Below are 19,883 nucleotides of genomic sequence, written 5' to 3'. Positions count from 1 at the left end.
TTCGATGTCTAATTCTGTGCAGCGCTTCTTTACGGTACCGTCATGTGAAAGAGATTTTTTTTTTTTATGTTTCCACCTCATTTACGCACACCAGCTTTTGTAACCGAATAGGTATTAACAACTCTACGCATGCTGATACTAATATGTACGATCGTGTACAATGATAAAGTCATTTAAATTCGTGTTTCATCTATATAGCAGGTCGCCACCACACTGTTTCGACAGCGTGTGAGCACGTGATGGGCTTAATTAATTTTTTATGGAACACTCATTTGTTTGTTTACCGTATGGGACGTGTAGTAATTTGTTATTACCTGATATTACCGGTGCTACATACTGTCAATAATCCATAATACCATCTCTGATGCGTAACAGCCCCGCTTGCCGCGTCTTTAGGAGCGACAGCGCAGCAGACTTGTTTTACTCGCTAGCGCTTTGTTTCTGAAATTCGTGCCCAGTTGCAGCGAGGCGAGTACTGAGGTCTCGGTGTGGCATTGTGTGTTGCAGTGTGGGCATCGGCCGCGCGCACTTCGAGAAGCAGCCGCCCAGCAACCTGCGCAAGTCCAACTTCTTCCACTTCGTGATCGCGCTGTACGATCGCGCGGGCCAGCCCGTCGAGATCGAGCGCACCGCCTTCATCGGGTTCATCGAGAAGGACCAGGTGAGACATCCAGGCGCCGTCTCTTTGTATTTGTTTGGTGCTTAGGGTCGCAGCCTTTCTGTTTCGCATGTTGGTACTCCGGTTGCCTTGGATCATTTATCGATTGTCACTTTTTATTTGTAGTTCATTGCTGTTATTTGAGTTTTCATATTCTCATTTTGTCATTTGGAGATACAGAGCGGAGCTGTGGATGCTAGAAAATGAAGTGTCAAGTGGAGAAATCGGAGCATGTCCTCTGTTTGAGTTCAGCAAAGGGGTGACAGCAGCAGAGGCAGACAGAAACAGTTGCGCCGTGTATGGGGATAATTCCACTGGACGCAGGACGGCAAGAGAATGGTTTAAGGAGGATCATTTTGACATTAGTGACTCTCCGCGTTCAGGGGCCTTAATCCACAACGATTAACATCAGTGTACTCGATAACTGGCAAATGAGATGAACTGTGATCATTCCACCATCGTACGACATTTGCATGCATTGGGAAAGGTTCAAAAATGGGGTGTAGCGATACGGTACGCTCTAACCCAAAATCACAAAAATCTGCGGGTGGTCATATGTGCATACTGCTGACACGTCATCAGTTCGCTCCTGAACAATACCGACCATTCCTATCCTGTATCTTTACTGTTGTCGAGAAATGGTGTCTTTAAGCTAACATAAGGAAAAGAAAGGAATGATTGAGCCCAAACAAAGCAGTTCACCTTAGAAACACCTGCGCGCTTCCACAAAAGATAATGTTATGTATGTGGTGGAATAGCGTTGGTGTGGTGTACAAATGGGACTTCTTGCAGACGCAAACCAAGAACAACGACCAGGAAGCCTGAGTGAAATGATGCTAATCTACAATAGAGACTGACAAAAATACCTACACAGGAGTTGCATTGGCAAGTCATTCCGCACTCACCTTGCTCACCTTATCTTGCACCCTTGGATTTTCTGCTCTCTATCGAATAACCCTGAAGGAACTTCGTTTCCGAATGAAAATGTGCTCCGAACATGATTTGACGAGTTCTTCGCCTCCAAACCACGTGATTTCTATAGTCGTGGGATCGAAAGTTACCAAAGCATCGGCAAACTGTCATAAATATTGATAACTTAAGTCTCCGTTATGTATATCTGTTGTGTTTACCAAGCTTACGGAAATGGAAATGAGCGTTTGGCGCCTTGGTGCAAGTCTTACTACATTCGACGCCACATTGGGCGACCTGCGTGCCGGATGAAGACAACACAACACCTAGTCCCTGAGCGGAGAAAATCCCCGGCCCAGCCGGGAATCGAACCTGGACCCCGTAGGCGGCAGTCCGTCAAGCTGACCATTTAGCTATCGGGGTGGACCAAACTTACGGAAAAACGCTACGAATTTAAGGACCAAGCCAATAATAAATGTCCTTCTGGGTGAAATCTGACGCTCTGAGCACATTTTTACATGTAGCAAGCAACTCCACGAAACTGTTTTAACATCTGACCCTGTCAGTAAATCAGCATCTAGAGTAGAATGCTGCTATTGCATGGCTCGATTCCTGCTCCAGCTAATAGAATTCATTTGAAAAGTGCAGCTTCCCATCAGATCTGTTCAAAGTTTATTCCGACAGCTCCGGGAGAATATTTGTCATCGTGGGAAAATCACTCTCCTTTAAGCTAGCATTGTGTACTGGGTATCGTACCGGGGACCTAGAAACGACGGAGAGGCTTCGTCCTGCTGTAGCCCTCAGTGGTTCACAACCCCACAACAGGCTGCAGCAGTCCACCCACCCACCCCACCGCCGCCCCACACCGAACCTAGGATTATTGTGCAGTGTGGCCCCCAGTGGACACCCCCCCGGGAAAGTCTCATACCAGACGAGTGTACCCCAGATGTTTGCGTGGTAGAGTAATTATGGTGTACGCGTACGTGGAGACAGTGTTTGCGCAGCAATCCCCGACATAGTGTAACTAAGGCGGAATAAGGGGAACCAGCCCGCATTCGCCAAAGCAGATGGAAAACCGCCTAAAAACCATCCACAGGTTGGCCGGCACACCGGACCTCGACACTAATTCATCGGGCGCATTTGTGCTGGAGACCGGCACGCCTTCCCGCTCGGGAAGTAACTCATTAGACCCCGTGGATAGCTGGGCGGGCTTTAAGCTAGCATAGTAGTCCTGCACCACTGCCCACTTGGATAGATTACGTGAAATCCGACCCACCATCTTCAAGTTGGACAAAATCCTTTCCACAAGATGCCAGAAAGCGGTGCCTGTCGTTCACAGTAGGGAAGTACAAGATGCGCCACAGCTCTGGCAAGAAATGAAGTTACAAGAAGCAGTACACATATACGGATGGGGCAGGATTCAAATATGCGTATGGCAATCTATATTTGGCTTTCCCATGGTTTGCCAAATAGCGTAAGGTGGAAACTGGAAATGCCGCTGCCGTTTTCCTCTCCCGAACTTGTACAATTCGAGCTGGGCTTCGTCTCTTTCTTGAAACTCTGTGCCGCTACCGACCTATAGGACAGCAACCTACCGGTTCGCCACTGTCTCCTCCTCGGGCCGGAGGCGTCAGTAGACTATAGTTATGAGAAGATGTGTTGTCAGCAAATCAGACACAAGTTCGTTAATCTCGACTTCTCAACAGTGACGTCTCACGTTTCTGTTCAGCTGTCGTCATGAGTCTGAGTTGTCCGCCGTTCAGTATTCACTCCACAGGAAATTCTTCAGTGATAAGTGTCACTGATTTTGGTAATTTTCCACGTGAGCGAGACGAAATCTGAGCTGTTAGATACGAAAAGGATCAATACTGAGGTCACATAAAATATTTTATCGTAAACACAAAAGGAAGTCATGAAACATTTAACACTAATGAAAACAGCTGGAAAAAACAAGAGAAATTAGTATCTATTCTGGTTCTATGCTTTTAATTATTATCCAGTCCGGCTCTATGACTTTAATTTACGTGTAATGGTAACAACAAGTGGTTAAAACAATACCACAGTGTTGGAAATTAACGACAAATTACAAAGTCATGTAGAGCGTCTGAAGAACCGGAACAAAAACTCCAGTGAATTCAAGAAAGCTAGAGTCATCTATAGTTCATGATATGGCCTCAGCGTGACACCCTGAAGCTGTAGACTGCGACTGCGACGTTGCGCGGAAGAGAACTTACGAGGGGCGTTCGATAACCAGTTGATTAGATTTTTTGCTCATTTAGAGACCTGTTGCCTTACATTTTATAACAGGTCATTCATTTTACAGCTTTTCATGTAGATTACAAAAGAGATTCCCTATTACACACAGCAATTATTGTTTTCAGCAGTTACAATGGAAATAATAATAAATTAAAAATACATTAGAATTGAAAGGAAAGAACCACAAAAAAAATTCACATTTTAAGAAGATATGATTATAGTAGAAAAATCTGAATTTGTTGTGGGACATGGTAGAATATTCCCGCTTCAGCCCCTATAGTTTTATGAAGTTCCGATGGGTGGAGGGGCGCTATACGTACCCTTCAAAATGGCGTCTGCAGCGGAGGTGTGTTCGAAGCAGAGAGCTCTCACTGAGTTTCTTGTGGCGGAAAACCAGAGCATCGCAGATATTCATAGGCGCTCGCAGAATGTCTACGGATACCTGGCAGTGAACAAAATCACGATGAGCCGTTGGACAATGCGTCTGTCATCACGACAAGGTTTCACAAACCTGTCCGATCTCCCGCACGCCGGCCGGCGGCTCACAGCTGTGGCTCCTGCAGTGTTGGAACGTACGGACACTCTCATCCGAGGTGATCGACGGATCACAATCAAACCCCTCGCTGCTCAACTGTACGTCTGTGTTGGTAATACAGCCTTGATACTGTTGATTATGAGGGCTGGCAGCTGCGCAGGGTCGACCGGGCGTCCTAGCCGTGCGCATCTTTTTCATCACTACTGAAAGGTAGTACCCCCACCTCACATTACTCACGTCTCCTGTGTGGTCTCCACACACCTATAGAAGGTGGTGATGAATTGCAATTGACACAATTTGTCTTGAAGTGTGGAATTCAACGACTTATCTCTGCTTTACGCTATTCGACGTCAGTCGCTATTGTGAAATTCTCCCATCGTGCTAGTGTCTGTTGCAGAACACCGAAACCAACAAGATATTAGCGAGAAGATTAAAAAATTAGACTATAGCAACATAATCCAGCTCGGATACTCAAAAGTCACAACAAAAGAGAAAGCATATGTTTCGGAATGACCCTTGTACAAGACGAGCGATTCTTGTGTACCATTTCACTGTACGTATTGACATAGCAACTCATTTACAGTGTCTGTTCGTGTTCACAAGCGATGTGAACGAATCATACGTTTTTATCTGATTATGGAGGTAACTATTGCGTTGAGTCGTTGCCATGAGATCAGGATCAGTAATGACAGAAACAAAGATGCCAGCGTTGGGTTACGCTTTCCACAACAGCACACGTCTCCTTGGCGACGCCGATAGCGGAGCCGGTACGCAGATTACTGCGGCGGCGCTGTATGCAAATATTTTCGCACGAGCAGCCGGGTCAGGGCGGGGCGTGTAATTGTGTTGGTGGCGGCGCGCAAGATTAGGCCGCGAGTCGAGCAGCGCATTTATCATCCGGCAGGCCTGGCCCCCACCCACCCCTGCGAGCAGTCGATAGCTCGGCGTTCACCGGCACCCGGCAATCTCTCGCCCCTTGCCGCCTGCAAACCCGTGAGAGATTTCACTGTTCTCCCGCTAGAGCCTACGTTTCTTCAGCGTCCAACTACTAGGAAGTGCGTGCCTAACATTTCACATTCGATAAAGTCACCACAACCGAAGAAAGCTTCAAGTATCACTACAGTACAGTACTGTGTTTGGTCGTCTGTGTGTCACATTACTGCTCCTCTATTCATCAATAATCAGTAAGTTAAATCAAATTAAGCAGCAGTACACACATCAGCATACTTTTAGCATCATCCCTTTACTTTTAAATTATTGGTACAGAAAAAATACCTCTGTTGCATGCGTATGCAGACCAAAAGAAAAAACGAAATACCACTAAGAAATTATCGGAATGGGCCGAAAATCGATAGATGCTACGTGCATGTACAGACAAACAAATGACTACAATTTCAGAAAAATTGGATGATTTATTCAAGAGAGAAGGCTTCACAAGTTGAGGAAGTCGATAATGCGTTGGTCCACCTCTGGCACTTATGCAGGCAGTTATTCGGATTCGCACTGACAGAGTTGTTGGATGACCTCCTGAGGGATATGGTGCCAAATTATGTCCAGTTGGGGCAATAGATCGTCAAAGTCACCAGCTGATCGGAGGGCCTTGCTCATAATGATCCAATCCATCTGAAATCGAGAGAGGTCCAGAGACCTTGCTGACCAAGATAGGGTTTGACAAGCCAGAAGACAAGCTGTAGAAACTATCGCTGTGTCCATGCGGACATTATTTTGCTGAAATGTAAGTCCCGGATGGCCTGCTGTGAAGGGCGACAAAACGGAGCGTAGAATATCGTCGACGTAACGCTCTGCTGTAAGGGTGCCATGAATGACAACCAAGAGGGTTTTGCTACGAAAAGAAATGGCTCCCAAACCATCAGTCCTGGATGTCGGGCCATATGGCGGACGATCGTCAGGTTGGTATCCCAATCTCGCTCCGCAGTGTAGCCGTGCGGTATGAGGCGTCTTGTCACGGTTCGCATGGCTACCACGCCCCCCCTCCCCCCCCCCCCCCCCCCCCGTCAGAGGTTCAAGTCCTCCCTCGGGCTGGGGCATGGGTGTGTGTTGTCCATTGATCTTTATATTACAATTGCCATTGCCTACTTTGGCCCATATAAACAGGTACTCATCTCCATTCAATTTTTTCTTCCTTCTCGTTGTTAAAACAAATGGCATACTTGGAACCAGTGTTCCATATGGTTGTTTAGCCAAGAGGCCTGTAGTCTCTGCTATACTCCATGTCTTCCAAGCCAAGATATTTGCATCAGGGAAGGCTTCAAGGCCACCATAATCTGCTTGATTTCCCCATACAACAGCAAGTGTCAGCCACGTGCTACCTCCAATCACAGCCTGAACATCACAAGTGAAGTTCAGATGGAGTCCACGAAAAACATTTGGGCCTCCAATCAATTGCTGTTTATTGAACTGTCCAGCCAAGTCAATATCAATGGCCTTGAAACTGCGATAGACAGGTACGCAGTTCAATAAAGCAGTGTGTAAGCTTAGAGACCGATGACCTCAGCAGTTTGATCCCATATCATCTTATCGCAGATTTCCAAATTTCTGGGTGATCTCTAGGCATGTCTTCGCTGGTAACGGAGGCTCAGTTCGAAGCGGGGCTCATCACTGAAGGCAATTCTACTCCAGTCAATGAGATTCCAGGCAGCAGATGTATGTGGAGACGTCCCGGACAGCGGTAGGATATTAACCTGACTGTCGTTCGCCATACAGCCCGACAACTAGGAATAAGATCTGGAAGACCATTTCTTCTCGTAGCAGTGCCCCTGTGGTTGTCCCAGTGGCAGTCTTACAGCACAGCTGTACATCGACAACGTTCTACACAACGGTTTGTTGCCTTTCGTGGTAAGCCATCCTGGGCTCACCTTTCAGCAAGATAATGTCCGCCCACACAGGGCGGCAGTTCCTACTGCTTGTGATCGTGCTTGTGAAACGTTGGTTAGCAACGTCGCCGGATCTCTCCTGAAATGAGAACGTTCGGAGCGTTATTGGCAGGGCCGTCCAATCAGCTCGGGATAGTGACGATATAATCGCTTCAAGTGGACAGAATTTGGCACGACACCCCTTAGGAGGACATCCAGCAACTCTTGTCAATCAATGACAAGCCGAATAATTGCTTACATAAGGCCCAGAGGGAACCAAACCGTCATTGTGTTGCTCAATTTGTAAAGCTCCTTCTCTTGAATCAATTATCAAATTTTTCAGAAACAATAATAATTTGTTTTTCCCTGCATATACATCACATCTACAGATTATCGTCCCATGCGGATAATTCCTTCGTGTTGCGTCGCTTTTTTTTCTCTTCCTAGAGTGTATATTCACTTGCAATGTGTCCAGACCAAAAGAATTCTATAGTAAGAAAATCGTCTGTTTGCCTTAGTCCTTACTTTTCCCTCAACAGTACTTAGCAACGTTAATACGCGGTGCAATGTCCTTTTGCTCTGATACAGGCCTGAATCCATCGTGGCGTATCATCGGTGAGATCATGAAGCCAGCAATGGTCCAAATTGTTCCACACTTCAATGGCGATTCTGTGTAAGGCGCGCAGAGTACGTGGTCGTTTTTGACGTCCGAAAAATTTTGGTGTTACGGTCCCACTGTTCGTTGCAGAGTCTCGTTCCTCTACCGTAGAGCAGTGCGATTATCCTCAACAACCACGACAGGTGTACGGTCACCCCATATAACGCCGTCCCAGGAATCCGTATCAGTGACCTTATGCGGATATCGTCCATAAGCAACACCCGACACCAGTCCAGGGACGTTCTTTCTGCATGACTTCTTTCCCATCTGTAACAGATGTTATGGTGTACGACATGGTGCTCGCCGTGGTCATTGGGGGCGGAGATTCGCATCGTGAAGTCGCCTCCTAGCGGTTTGAGGCGATACGTGTCGTGCTTAGCCTCTTTGGATGCCGTACTCAGTTCTCTAGCAGTTTGTTTGACGCAGAGTCTAAGATATGGATTACCCTATAGACCTGTTGAATGTGGGCGGCCCGAGCAGAGTAAGTCCTTTACACTACAAGTCAAACTGGAACCGATCCCGCGTCCACACCGCTTGACTTTGACTCCGGCGCACACGTCAAGCAACTTGCGCGATTAACATACCTTCCGAGAGTAATGTGACTATGCGAACCACATCACCTCTTGCGATTTTCCTCCGTGGCATGATGGATGTTCACTCTGTTGTTGAACAGACGTCTCTCAAGCGTCCCTACTGGTGCTTTAGTTTCAACTGTAACGCTGCAGCCCATTCGAGAGAGGTGTTCTAGCGCTCATACTACCTGTGTGTGACGTCAGGGATGATCTTCCTATGAATAAAGGAACAGTCACAATGGCAACACACCTGTACGATGTACCGGGGTGATAAAAACTTTCGACGATGTATGCATTATCAAAAGCTGTTTATAAGTTAAATACGTTTTGAAATTGAGGTTACTGGAAACTAACACAAATTCCCATTTTCAGGAAAAGTGAAACTGTGAAGACATTAAGGAAACTCAGTTAATTTGCAAATATTCCATGTTGCGTTGTAAAAAGCTTTCTTCTGGTTCTAGGTACAGGATGGTGCACGACCGATGAACTGTGGTTTCACCATCCACACGTTTCATAATTAGTTTTAAAAATATATAGCACTTTTCTTGCTATAAAATACTATAACTGAAGAATCTCATATGGAATTGAAACATGGACGATAAATAGTTTGGACAAGAAGAGAATAGGAGCTTTTGAAATGTGGTGCTACAGAAGAATTCTGAAGATTAGATGGGTAGATCACATAACTAATGAGGAGGTATTGAATAGGATAGGGGAGAAGTTTGTGGCACAACTTGACTATAAGAAGGGATCGGTTGGTAGTACATGTTCTGAGGTATCAAGGGATCACCAATTTAGTATTGGAGGGCAGCGTGGAGGGTAAAAATCGTAGAGGGAGACCAAGAACTGAATACACTAAGCAGATTCAGAAGGATGTAGGTTGCCGTAGGTACTGGGAGATGAAGAAACTTGCACGGGATAGAGTAGCATGGAGAGCTGCATCAAACCAGTCTCAGGACTGAAGACCACGACGACAACAGCACTTTTCTTGCTATAAAATACTATAACTGAAGAATCTCATATATAGGTATATTATAAAAGCGAAAGATTGTGTGTACGACTCTTGAATACCGATAATCATCCAGTATTTGAGGATTCTCGCCGAGAGCCTCCACAAATGAAGGAAGGAAAGAAATTTAACAGTTGCTACATTTTCGCTGTTCATGCAGTAAAACTGTTACATGAAATGGTTCAAATGGCTCTGAGCACTATGGGACTTAACAGCTGAGGTCATCAGTCCCCTAGAACTTAGAACTACTTAAACCTAACTAACCTAAGGACATCACACACATCCATGCCCGAGGCAGGATTCGAACCTGCGACCGTATCGGTCGCGCGTGTTACATGAAGAATGACGTTTTAATTTATTACTTCTTCCCTAATAATTGTATCACGAGACACATATTGCAGATAGTATTTAGATGTATCGTTAAATTAGCAACAAAATTATGTCATTGTACGAGACATAGCCCAGGAGACATGACATCATAAACACCGAGTTGTGTGAAAAACTACTGCATCAGGTATTATGTTTAAATTCATTACTTCTTTGCTATTAAGAATATTAGTATCAAATTTCGCATACAGGATCCACATATGCTGCTGATTATATCCACAAAAAGGTATCGTTGTACGACGCAGAGTTCAGGAGATACGTCGTCATAAATATTGAGCTGCGAGAAAACGGAATAGCATGGCGAAATTCGCCAGAGATACAGGTAAAATATGTGAAAAAATACATGTGAAATATATTTGACATGTCCGTGCACGGGCGAAGCCACGGATAAAAACGATTACACTAAACCTCTGGAACGATTTCAAGCTAATTTGGTACATAAATGCACGTATCAAAAAAGGTTTTGCGTCACCTCGGACCCGAGAGTTCCGGAACCTGTACAGAAAGCTAGAATAGAGATCAACATAAACATCATTTCCACCCTTTTTATTGCTCATGAAAACCACATATTGCTTGTTGTACTACCATACAGCGAGACCTTCAGAGGTGGTGGTCCAAATTGATGTACACACCGGTACCTCTAATACGTGGTAGCACGTCCTCTTGCATTGATGCATGCCTGTATTCGTCGTGGCATACTATACACAAGTTCATCAAGACACTGTTGGTCCAGATTGCCCCACTCCTCAACTGCGATTCGGCGTAGAACCCTTAGAGTGGTTGGTGGGTCACGTCGTCCATAAACAGCCCTTTTCAATCTATCTGAGGCATGTTTGATAGGGTTCATGTCTAGAGAACATGCTGGCCACTCTAGTCGAGTGATGTCGTTATCCTGAAGGAAGTCATTCATAAGATGTGCACGATGGGGGCGCGAATTGTCGTCCATGAAGACGAATGCCTCGCCAATATGCTCACGAAATGGTTGCACTATCGGTCGAAGGATGGATTCACGTATTGTACAGCCGTTACGGCGCCTTTCATGACCACCAGCGGCGTACTTCGGCCCCACATAATGCCACCCCCAAAACAGCAGTGAATCTCCAACTTGCTGCACTCACTGGACAGTGTGTCTAAGGCGTCCAGCCTGACTGGGTTGCCTCAAAACACGTCTCCAACAATTGTCTGGTTAAAGGCATGTGAGATGCTCAACGGTGAAGCGAACGTCATGCCAATCCTGTACGGTTCATTCGGCATGTTGTTGGGCGTATCTGTATCGCGCTGCAAGGTGTCGTGGTTGCAAACATGGACCTCGCCATCGACGTCGGGCGTGTAGTTTTGCGTCATGCAGCCTTCTGCGCACAATTTGAGTCGTAACACAAAGTCTTGTGGCTGCACGAAAAGCATTATTCAACATGATGGCGTTGCTGTCAGGGTTCCTCCGAGCCATAATCGGTAGGCAGCGGTCATCCACTGCAGTAGTAGCCCTTGGGTGGCCTGAACGAGGTACGTCATCAACAGTTCCTGTCTCTCTGTATCTATTCCATGTCCGGACAACATCGCTTTAGCTCCCTCTGAGAGGCCCGGACACTTCCCTTGTTGACAGTCTTACCTGGCACAAAGTAACAATGCGGACGCGGTCGAACCGCGGTATTGACCGTCTAGGCATGGTTGAACTACAGACAACACGAGCCGTGTACCTCCTTCGTGGTGGAATGACTGTAACTGATCGGCTGTAGGACCCCCTCTGTCTAATAGGTGCTGCTCATGCATGGTTGTTTACATGTTTTGGCGGGTTTTGTGGCATCTTTGAAAAGTCATAGGGACTGTGTCTGTGATACAATAAGCGCAGTCAACATCTATCTTCAGGATTTCTGGGAATCGGGGTGATGAAAAACTTTTTATGATGTATGTACATTACCATGGGTTAAGAACCGCCAGCCTTGCACTGGGGTAATAACGTGGAAAGAGAGAGAAGGGGAGACGAGGAGATGGACAGACAGTGAAAGAGCAGGAGGAGATGGACACAGTTAGAGGGGTAGGAGGAGATAAACAAGAGAGGGGGGAGGAAGAGTCGGATAGAGAGAGGGTGAGAGGACGAAATGGTCAGAAAAAAGGAAGAGGAAGAGATGAGCAGAGAGAGGAGGGAGGAGGAGGTGAACCGCGAGAGAAGGAGAGGGGTATGGACGGGACAGGGCAGAGTTAGGAAGAGAGGGGGGGGGAAGGAGGAGTTAGACAGGGAGAGGGGGAATGAGGGAAGGGACAGAGAGAGGGGGAGGGGGGAAATGGACAGGAAGAGGGCTAAGGAGGAGATGGACTAATAGAAGATTGAAATAAATACATACCGAAGCACTTAAAAAACAAAAAAACTGTTTAATCGCAGGTAACACCGTATGGTGCAGTTAGTTAACAATACATTCAAAACAGCTTTAATACTCTATATTATTCGACACTTTCATGTTCAGAACTCGAAATATTTACAAAATATGCGCAAAACATTACCTCATGTCATAGCAACAACGAAAACTGTGGAAAATTGTGGCAACTACTTAGTGAGCATTCTTTCATGTGACTCTAAATTCAAATACTAGACAGAAGTATCGATGAAAAAAACCTCACGTGTTCCTAGTTACGCTATGCTCTAGGTACAATAGTCTCCACCACTACAAGAAGAGAAGAGCTTTCGGGTTACTGTCCTACTACTTGTCTGTTTTTGATTGAAGATGAAAAGGTTCAGTTTCGTACATCATGCAATAAATATTTCACACTTGTGCTAATAATTGTGTCACGCAATAACCGACTGTTAAACTACATTCCCCGAGATTTGCAGCTCCCATTTGCGTACATAGTGATGCAGGTGAGTCCTGTTTGGAGCACTGATGGGAATTAAAGTCGAAACGTTCACATAAAAGCTTTGAAAGATATCATATTGTGTGCGGCAGAAGATGCTTGGTGTACCAGAACAATTTCCTCTCTTCGTGTTCCATTCGCGGATGACGCGCAGAGAAACTGATTTTCAACCATCTTCTGTGTACGGCCGAAATTCTGTTTTACTCTCGTGGTTACTATTCGAAATGCAGATTGGGGAACGTAACCCGCTTCTCAACTCAGAGTGGAACATAGGCTCTTATTCTTGAGAAACATTGAAATCAATCTTGTGCAGGGCTCCGCACTGGAGTTGGTTCAGCCTTTGTGTGGAGCTCTCACACTGACTAAACTAAATTTTGATGATTTGCATAGTTCTGTTTTGAGTCTTCTTTATCTGTTCCGATTGCTCAAAAGCCTAAGAGTGATAGGCTAACTGACTGAAAGAGGGTTATGTACGTGAGCTATGTACGGTTGCCATGTTCTAGCCTGATTCCGCAGAATGGGAATCTTGGATTTGGCTGGGAGCGTAGTGAGAGGCTTAGAATGAGATCAGAGTTGTAGTTTGCTTCACAACCATCAAATCTGTTTCCTGGTTGACGCACCGAACGGAGAGTTATGTACATTTAATCGATCTCTCACTTACACTTGATTGTTCAAATTCTCGTTCTCAGTTCATACGTGAAACGACTCTTTTCTTTTACTGAAATCGTATTTTCATTTCCCAATTTGTCGACACTAACATTCTCATTGTGGCATTGTTTCAGGAGACGGAAGGCCAGAAGACAAACAACGGTATCCAGTACAGGCTGCAGCTGCTCTACGCCAATGGTAAGTTAGCGCTACTGCCTGCATAAAACTCCTGGCATCAGATCTGCTACCGCATACACTAACAAGCTGATAACAGGGTTAACACACAACATCGTTTTCACAATGTGTAGGATAATGAGTGGCCACTTTGTAGAAAAAATTATTTTATTCTGCTGATTTAGGTTAGATATAACGGGATAGTCGATCTACATTCATGCGTCTTCCACTTATGATCTAACGCTAGTTCTGCTGTAATTTACAAAGCGAAATAAACCTTTAATGAACTACAGAGGAGGCATACGTGCATGGTTAGGTATAAAATGGATATTAAATCATAATTACTTCAGTGAAGTTATCAGACTGTTCTGGAATTTCAGAAATATAATTACTTATGAAGCCACGCTACCAATAAGCTATTTAAGAAATTTGAATAGAAGCTATTCACAGATTTGGAAAAGGCGACGTGAAAGGAATTATACAACGGAAAGAAATGTGTTATGCTTTGTCACTAGCCTTTTAGACCTTTTAATGTTGCAGCTGAACTTGAACGAAAAGTAAAGGATTCGGGGCAAAATGTAGCACACTTCGAGATAATTTCTTTCAGTACAAAATATTTGTCACATTTACATAATGGATGGTGGAAACGCTACTGCATGTAGTAATAACGATAAATAAAATAGCCTCAGACTGCAATTATGGTGCAACAAATTTTATTGCATGATCGACCACTGTAGTATCGCTTCCATGGCGTTGGACGTAGGATGTAAGCTACCGGTATTCCGTTTGACAGCCAGTGCGGCCTGGGAAATTAACACATAACCGTCTATTAGATGTTTACAAAGCTGCATCCGAGGATGAGGCATGAAGTCACGAAATCGATCATGCAATGTAATTTGTAACACCTTAGCTGCAGCCGAAGGCTATCTAATTTATTGTTTTATCTGTCATATTATTTTTCTTACCGTTACTTTTCTCGGTCAGTGTTTGTTGTTTACTATATGAAAAGACATTTTCAAGCATCATCGGAACTGCCTTTTAGGATCGTTTATCGAGTCGTATCTTAGTTGTTGGCAGTTTTTCCGTTACATATTGCGTATCTTTTATTTTTATTTTTGCATCACCGAATACCTGCTCCGATGGTTGGTACTGCTGGCCCTTGACGCAGGGGTACTAGATACGATTTCTGGCAACGAAGTTCATCGCTGTGGGAGATTCTGAAATTAGAATTCACTACACCAAATAAGAAGTTACGTAATAATAACGACGCTGACATGCTGTCTACCTAAAGGGCCTAAAATAGAGCAGCTTGCGGTAGTTGGTAGTCAAATGACTTTCATTTATTTCACGTTTTGCTGTCTTTGAGGCTAATTAAACACAAAGTAGCCTAATATCTGTAAGATGAAGTAAAATTTAACCCAGAAAGTAATCAAAGGCAGATCATAAATTGCTCCTCATCACGTCTAGTTCCCTTGCAGGGGAAACACTATACCAGTGACGAATCTTTCTCCTACCACCAGAATTCTTCGTTTACAGTGGAAAAAAACCTAATGTTTTGGCAACGCTCATAACGTAAAAGTTCTTAGAATTTGAAGTCTTGACAATTCTGTAGTGAACAGCAAGGACATTGTGACCAAAGGATTAGCATTGTACAGCTTAAGCCGTCCTCAAACGGGACGATTTTCTCGCCTTGACGCAAGCCAGACGTGGTTTGCATCGTACTCGGTGCACGCTTAGAAACAAGCTGGTGCATCTCAGGGAGCATGCTACTCGTCGTAATTCGCGATCGCAGCACTCTCCAGCGGCAGTTATCGTGTCTACCTGGCTCACAAACCACACAGTCTGTTTACGATAGCTCTATTAAACCACACATTTTTTTTTCCTTTGTTCGTTTCCTAGAGATATTGGTGTCTTTGTGATGTGCACAGATAAAAAATTCAATATCCTGAAACGAAAGGAAAGCTTTTGAAACTTCCCTTAGAATAATCCTCAGCATAACATGAAAATTATTTCATCCTTCTCACTTTTCAGTAAAACTGTAAGATCATTCTCACTGGATCACTGCTTCAGTTCAGCAGTAGAATTTTTAAAACATTTGACATACAAACGTTTAAACAAGGAGGTGCAAAACATCCCGCTGCAAGGGTTGCAGCCTCTCTTGTAGATAAAGCTAAAGAAAATATTTGCTTACTCGTTCTACTGGGACATTTTCTATACTTTATGCGTGTGTGTGTTTTTACAAAATCAAAACTCACTCACTTATTCCTGAGAGAGAGACTGCTTTTATACCTACACTTGTTAAGGCGAAGGCAAAGGCGAAGGCAAATGCTAAGGATGTAATGGTATTGGGTATACACCCTAATGTCCTGCTCTTCCTCTCTCTGCCTATTCCCCCCCCCCCCCCCCACCGCACTCTTCTTCTCCTCCCTCTCTTTATCCATCTCCTCCTCTTCTCGCTCGCTCTATCATCTCCTCCCCTCTCTCTCTGTAAATTTCCTCTTCCCCCTCTCTCTATCTCCTACTCACCTCTCGGTCTTTCTGTCTCCTTCCCCTTCCCTACGACCATATCCTCCCCCCCCCCACCTTCTTTCCATCTCCTCTTTATCGCTCTCTCTGACCTCGAGACTTCTTTATTGTTATAGATTGAGAAGTGAAGTCGCTTAAAATGATCGTGCAATTCGGGGTCATTGGTATACGGGGAACGAGAGGCGTCTCCTGCTGCTGGATGTGTGAGAAAAATAGCTGCAATGACAGTATTTCGCATAGTTTTCATCTGCTAACGGGCAGGATTACAAACTTGCGCACGATTCAAGTTCCATAGTAGTATTGCAATCATAAGCCGATAAGCCATAAATATCACCTTCCCATTTACGGTTGAACCGAGTGCGAGGAAGATAACAATAAGGAGAAGATTGTGAACTACGGTACAAACAATTCGTCTAATGGCGTAATACCTTGCTATCGTAATTAATACTGACTGGAGAAAGAAAACGATACTGGACATTTCACAGCACAGTATAGTACAGCATTTTCTTTCTCGCAGTTCGGTTTAACACAATACCTGTAATTTTACGTTCAAAAAATGTGAATGTCGTTAAGCCGGCCAAGAACTATTTGTGGTTATGATAGCAACTTTAAATAATGGTTTGTGGTTATGAATTAGTATAGACAACGTCGAATGTCTAGGTATATACGCGTTTTGAACTGATAAGAAAGTATAGTATGTTTTAGAAGTGTGAAAGTGAATTATAAAAAGTACTCAACTATAGCAGAATTCCTTGAGACATTGTAATGTTACGTATCTTACCATTACACTATGGTTTACATAACTGATTTGTGACCTGTCTTACGTCTAAAGATCACCTCAACGGTTTAATTGGCGTTAATAAATCATACCAAAAGTGGGCTGTTTTTAAAAAGTCTTCATACAGAGGCAACCAAATCCGGAAATACTTTAACCACCAAGTTGACGTTTTTCTTCATTGTATTGCAGCAAATTGCACCAAGACCGACACGTTTTCAAGAGATGCTTCATGTGCTGGTGCTTTGAAACAGCCTGTGTTCATAGCACGTGAATTTTAATATAAAATCAACCAAATACGAGTTTGAACTAAAATCATCGATATTTAGTCTGGTGTCTAGCAAGTTCTGCTTCTGACACAGAAAGCGATTTTTCATCGAATTGGCCACGTAAGCAAAAATCTGACTTGTCTTATTCACCCTTTCAGGCTACGCACTGCTATGGAACGTGAAATTCCACGTTGTGACGCCGTAAAACTCGACCAACTCCTCATTCACGAACGCTTTCTCGTCCCGTGTAAGGACGGCCTTAGAGGTTACACAGAGTGTCCGTGGTTTTCACGTACCTCTGCAGGTATGTTTATGTCTATGTATATTTAAAACACTGTGTAAAGAAGTTAAAATAACTTGAAAAGATATGGTAGGTCATATGAAGTTAAAAACGCTTAGCCTCTCGCAGATTAATCATTTGTGTGGTCGCTTTCTGATATCGCACGCAAATGCTTTCAAACCTTTGGCTCGTCAGCAAAAGCTTCGTCGAAATTGTCTCTCTGCACGAGATCACTATCTTAGACGCTGAACAAGATTAGTCCACTGATCACAGGGAGATGACTTAATTACTAAAAAGCTATCCCCACACCAAGGGTTTAGACCGTTTTGTCATGTCTAGAAAAAACTGTCAGAAAGCCAGTGAGTCGATGCAAACGATGTGTATTCACCTGTTGTTCTTGACGTAGAGAACAGGAGGATCACAGCTTACCTTGCCAACGAACAACGCATGAAGCTAAGAACGCTTTCTTTGAGAAATAGTTGTTGGATGTCCTCCTCAGCGATATCGTGCCAAATTTTGTTCAACTGGCGCATTTGATCGTCAGAATCCCGAGCTGGCTGGAGTCACCTACCCACATTGTTCCAAACCCATCTGAAATGGGGAGAGCTCTGGCGACCTTGCTGGCCAAGATAGGGTTTGGCAACCACTGACACAAGCAGTAGAAACTTTCAACTTCTGCGGGAGGGCATTATGTCACTGAAATGTAAACCCGGCGTGGCTTGCGTCATGGCAAGCTATGCTGGGCTTACATTTCAGCAATAAAATTTCCGCCGCACATGGCGAGAGTTTCTACTTCTCGTCTCCCCACTAGTCAAACCCTACCTTAGCCAGCAAGGTCGCCGGATCTCTCCCCAGTTGAGAAGGTTTGCATAATTATTGGCAGGGCCCTCCAATCATCTCCGGATTTTGACGATCTAACGCGCCAGTTGAACAAAATTTGGCAGGATATCCCGCAAGAGGATATCCAACAATTTCGTCAGCCAATATTAAGGCGAATAACTGCTTACATGAGGGCCAGAGTTGAGCCAATAGTTTATTCAGTTGCTCAGTTTGTGAATATTTCTCTTGAATAAATCATCCCTTTTTTTCTGAAATTGCAGTATCTTTTTGTCTACCGATTTCCGTCCCATTCCGATAATTCCTTCGTGGTGTAATATTTTTCTTTGTCTTAGAGCGTAGTTTTAAATCCAAGTACAGCAGTGCCAAGAAATAATCAATCGAATAACCATTCAATGAAGTGAGCAGATATTCCTTGTCGGGAATAAAAGTGCAAGGTAATACAGAGTTCTTTTTCTGTCTTGACTGCGAAGTATTTTACTATTTTAGATACTTTATGCAGGATGGTCAAACATTAAAAATTGGTGCTCCACTGTTTCCAGCTCGTGACACTGCAGTTCACATTAACGGGCTATTAGTAGGTTAGCACTCTCTTTATATCTAACGACGGCGCGTAGTGCCTACAGACCTTTCATATCTTAATAAAAATACTTTGCACTCTAGACAGATTTTTTATGTATATTACTAATAGTATTGGAATCGCTACATCCAAATGCCGATGTCACCATTTCAAGTGTAAAGGTCTGTATACGAGACACCTCTTAGGTGACTTAGATGACTTAGATGACTTAGGAGAGCTGTTGGTTGGGATCAATAAGTTACTCAGCAAAGACGTTATGGAATGTAGTCGAGCAGAGGATAGTGACTTATCAGCAAAGTTGTGGCAGTCAAGACAGAAAAATTCGACTATCCAGGAAATACATACTGAAGACGAGTGAAGCAATGCAGATATCAGAAATAAACTGGGCTAAGCTAAGTACGTCTTCTTCTGTAAAAGTGTTTTCTTATTATCAGTACTGGGGGTGGCTAAAAAACATGTTTCCCAAACGGGACCAATGGTGCAATGCAGCGCATGGAAGGGAAACATGGACTTTCTTAAAATCAACGATGATTAAACAGAACGATTTCAAAGGGATTGCTTTGGAAGTACATTTAAAAACGAAATAGTCGTATTAATTAGGAACTGAAGACGAATCAACGAATTAAAAGAGTAGGTGTCTATGGAGAAACCTTAGGAAAAGCACGGACACATCGGGCATGCATTTCTTCTGGTAATAGTTCGCTTGGCACTGGGAGATACAGTAGAGCTGAGTAGTTATAGTACTAGGAAAATATGGAGAGCAGATTATCGAGGGTATTGGGTACCATAGAGATCCAGAAAGAAGATTAACACAGCGAGATTAGCAATGGCATCGCACGAATCGAAAGGTGTCTGCATAATTGATAAATTCTCGCTTTCCCGGCAGAAAGAGTTAGCGTTGTCAGAGAGTCGTCCTTGGTTGTTCTCGGTTGACGAGCAATGAAGGATAGTTCCTTGAGAGTGGCAGCCATTCGTGCTAGCGACACGTCAGACTATCAATAAAAGTGCCATCGGCCAAATAACACACCATAGCGACTATGATTAAGTGGACCGGAAGTCTCAATGATTACGTAATTTTCGAAGGGTTTAC

The 19,883-nt window shown here is 44.1% G+C and overlaps 1 protein-coding gene across 1 annotated transcript in view; it reads left to right on the top strand.

Annotated features, from left to right (window-relative positions):
- Nucleotides 1–19,883, top strand: part of LOC124595787 (transcription factor collier) — a 480,633-nt gene that overhangs the window by 101 nt on the left and 460,649 nt on the right. Inside the window, exons 2-3 of the mRNA XM_047134679.1 lie at nt 508–661; nt 13,487–13,550. Coding sequence (XP_046990635.1) covers nt 508–661; nt 13,487–13,550 — 218 coding nt within the window. The remainder of the gene's footprint in view (nt 1–507; nt 662–13,486; nt 13,551–19,883) is intronic.

Source organism: Schistocerca americana, chromosome 1 (assembly GCF_021461395.2).
Source record: "Schistocerca americana isolate TAMUIC-IGC-003095 chromosome 1, iqSchAmer2.1, whole genome shotgun sequence".
NCBI classification, from domain to species: Eukaryota; Metazoa; Arthropoda; class Insecta; order Orthoptera; family Acrididae; genus Schistocerca; species Schistocerca americana.
Note: the sequence above shows the minus strand (reverse complement) of the source record. Positions and strands in the feature narration are given on the sequence as shown.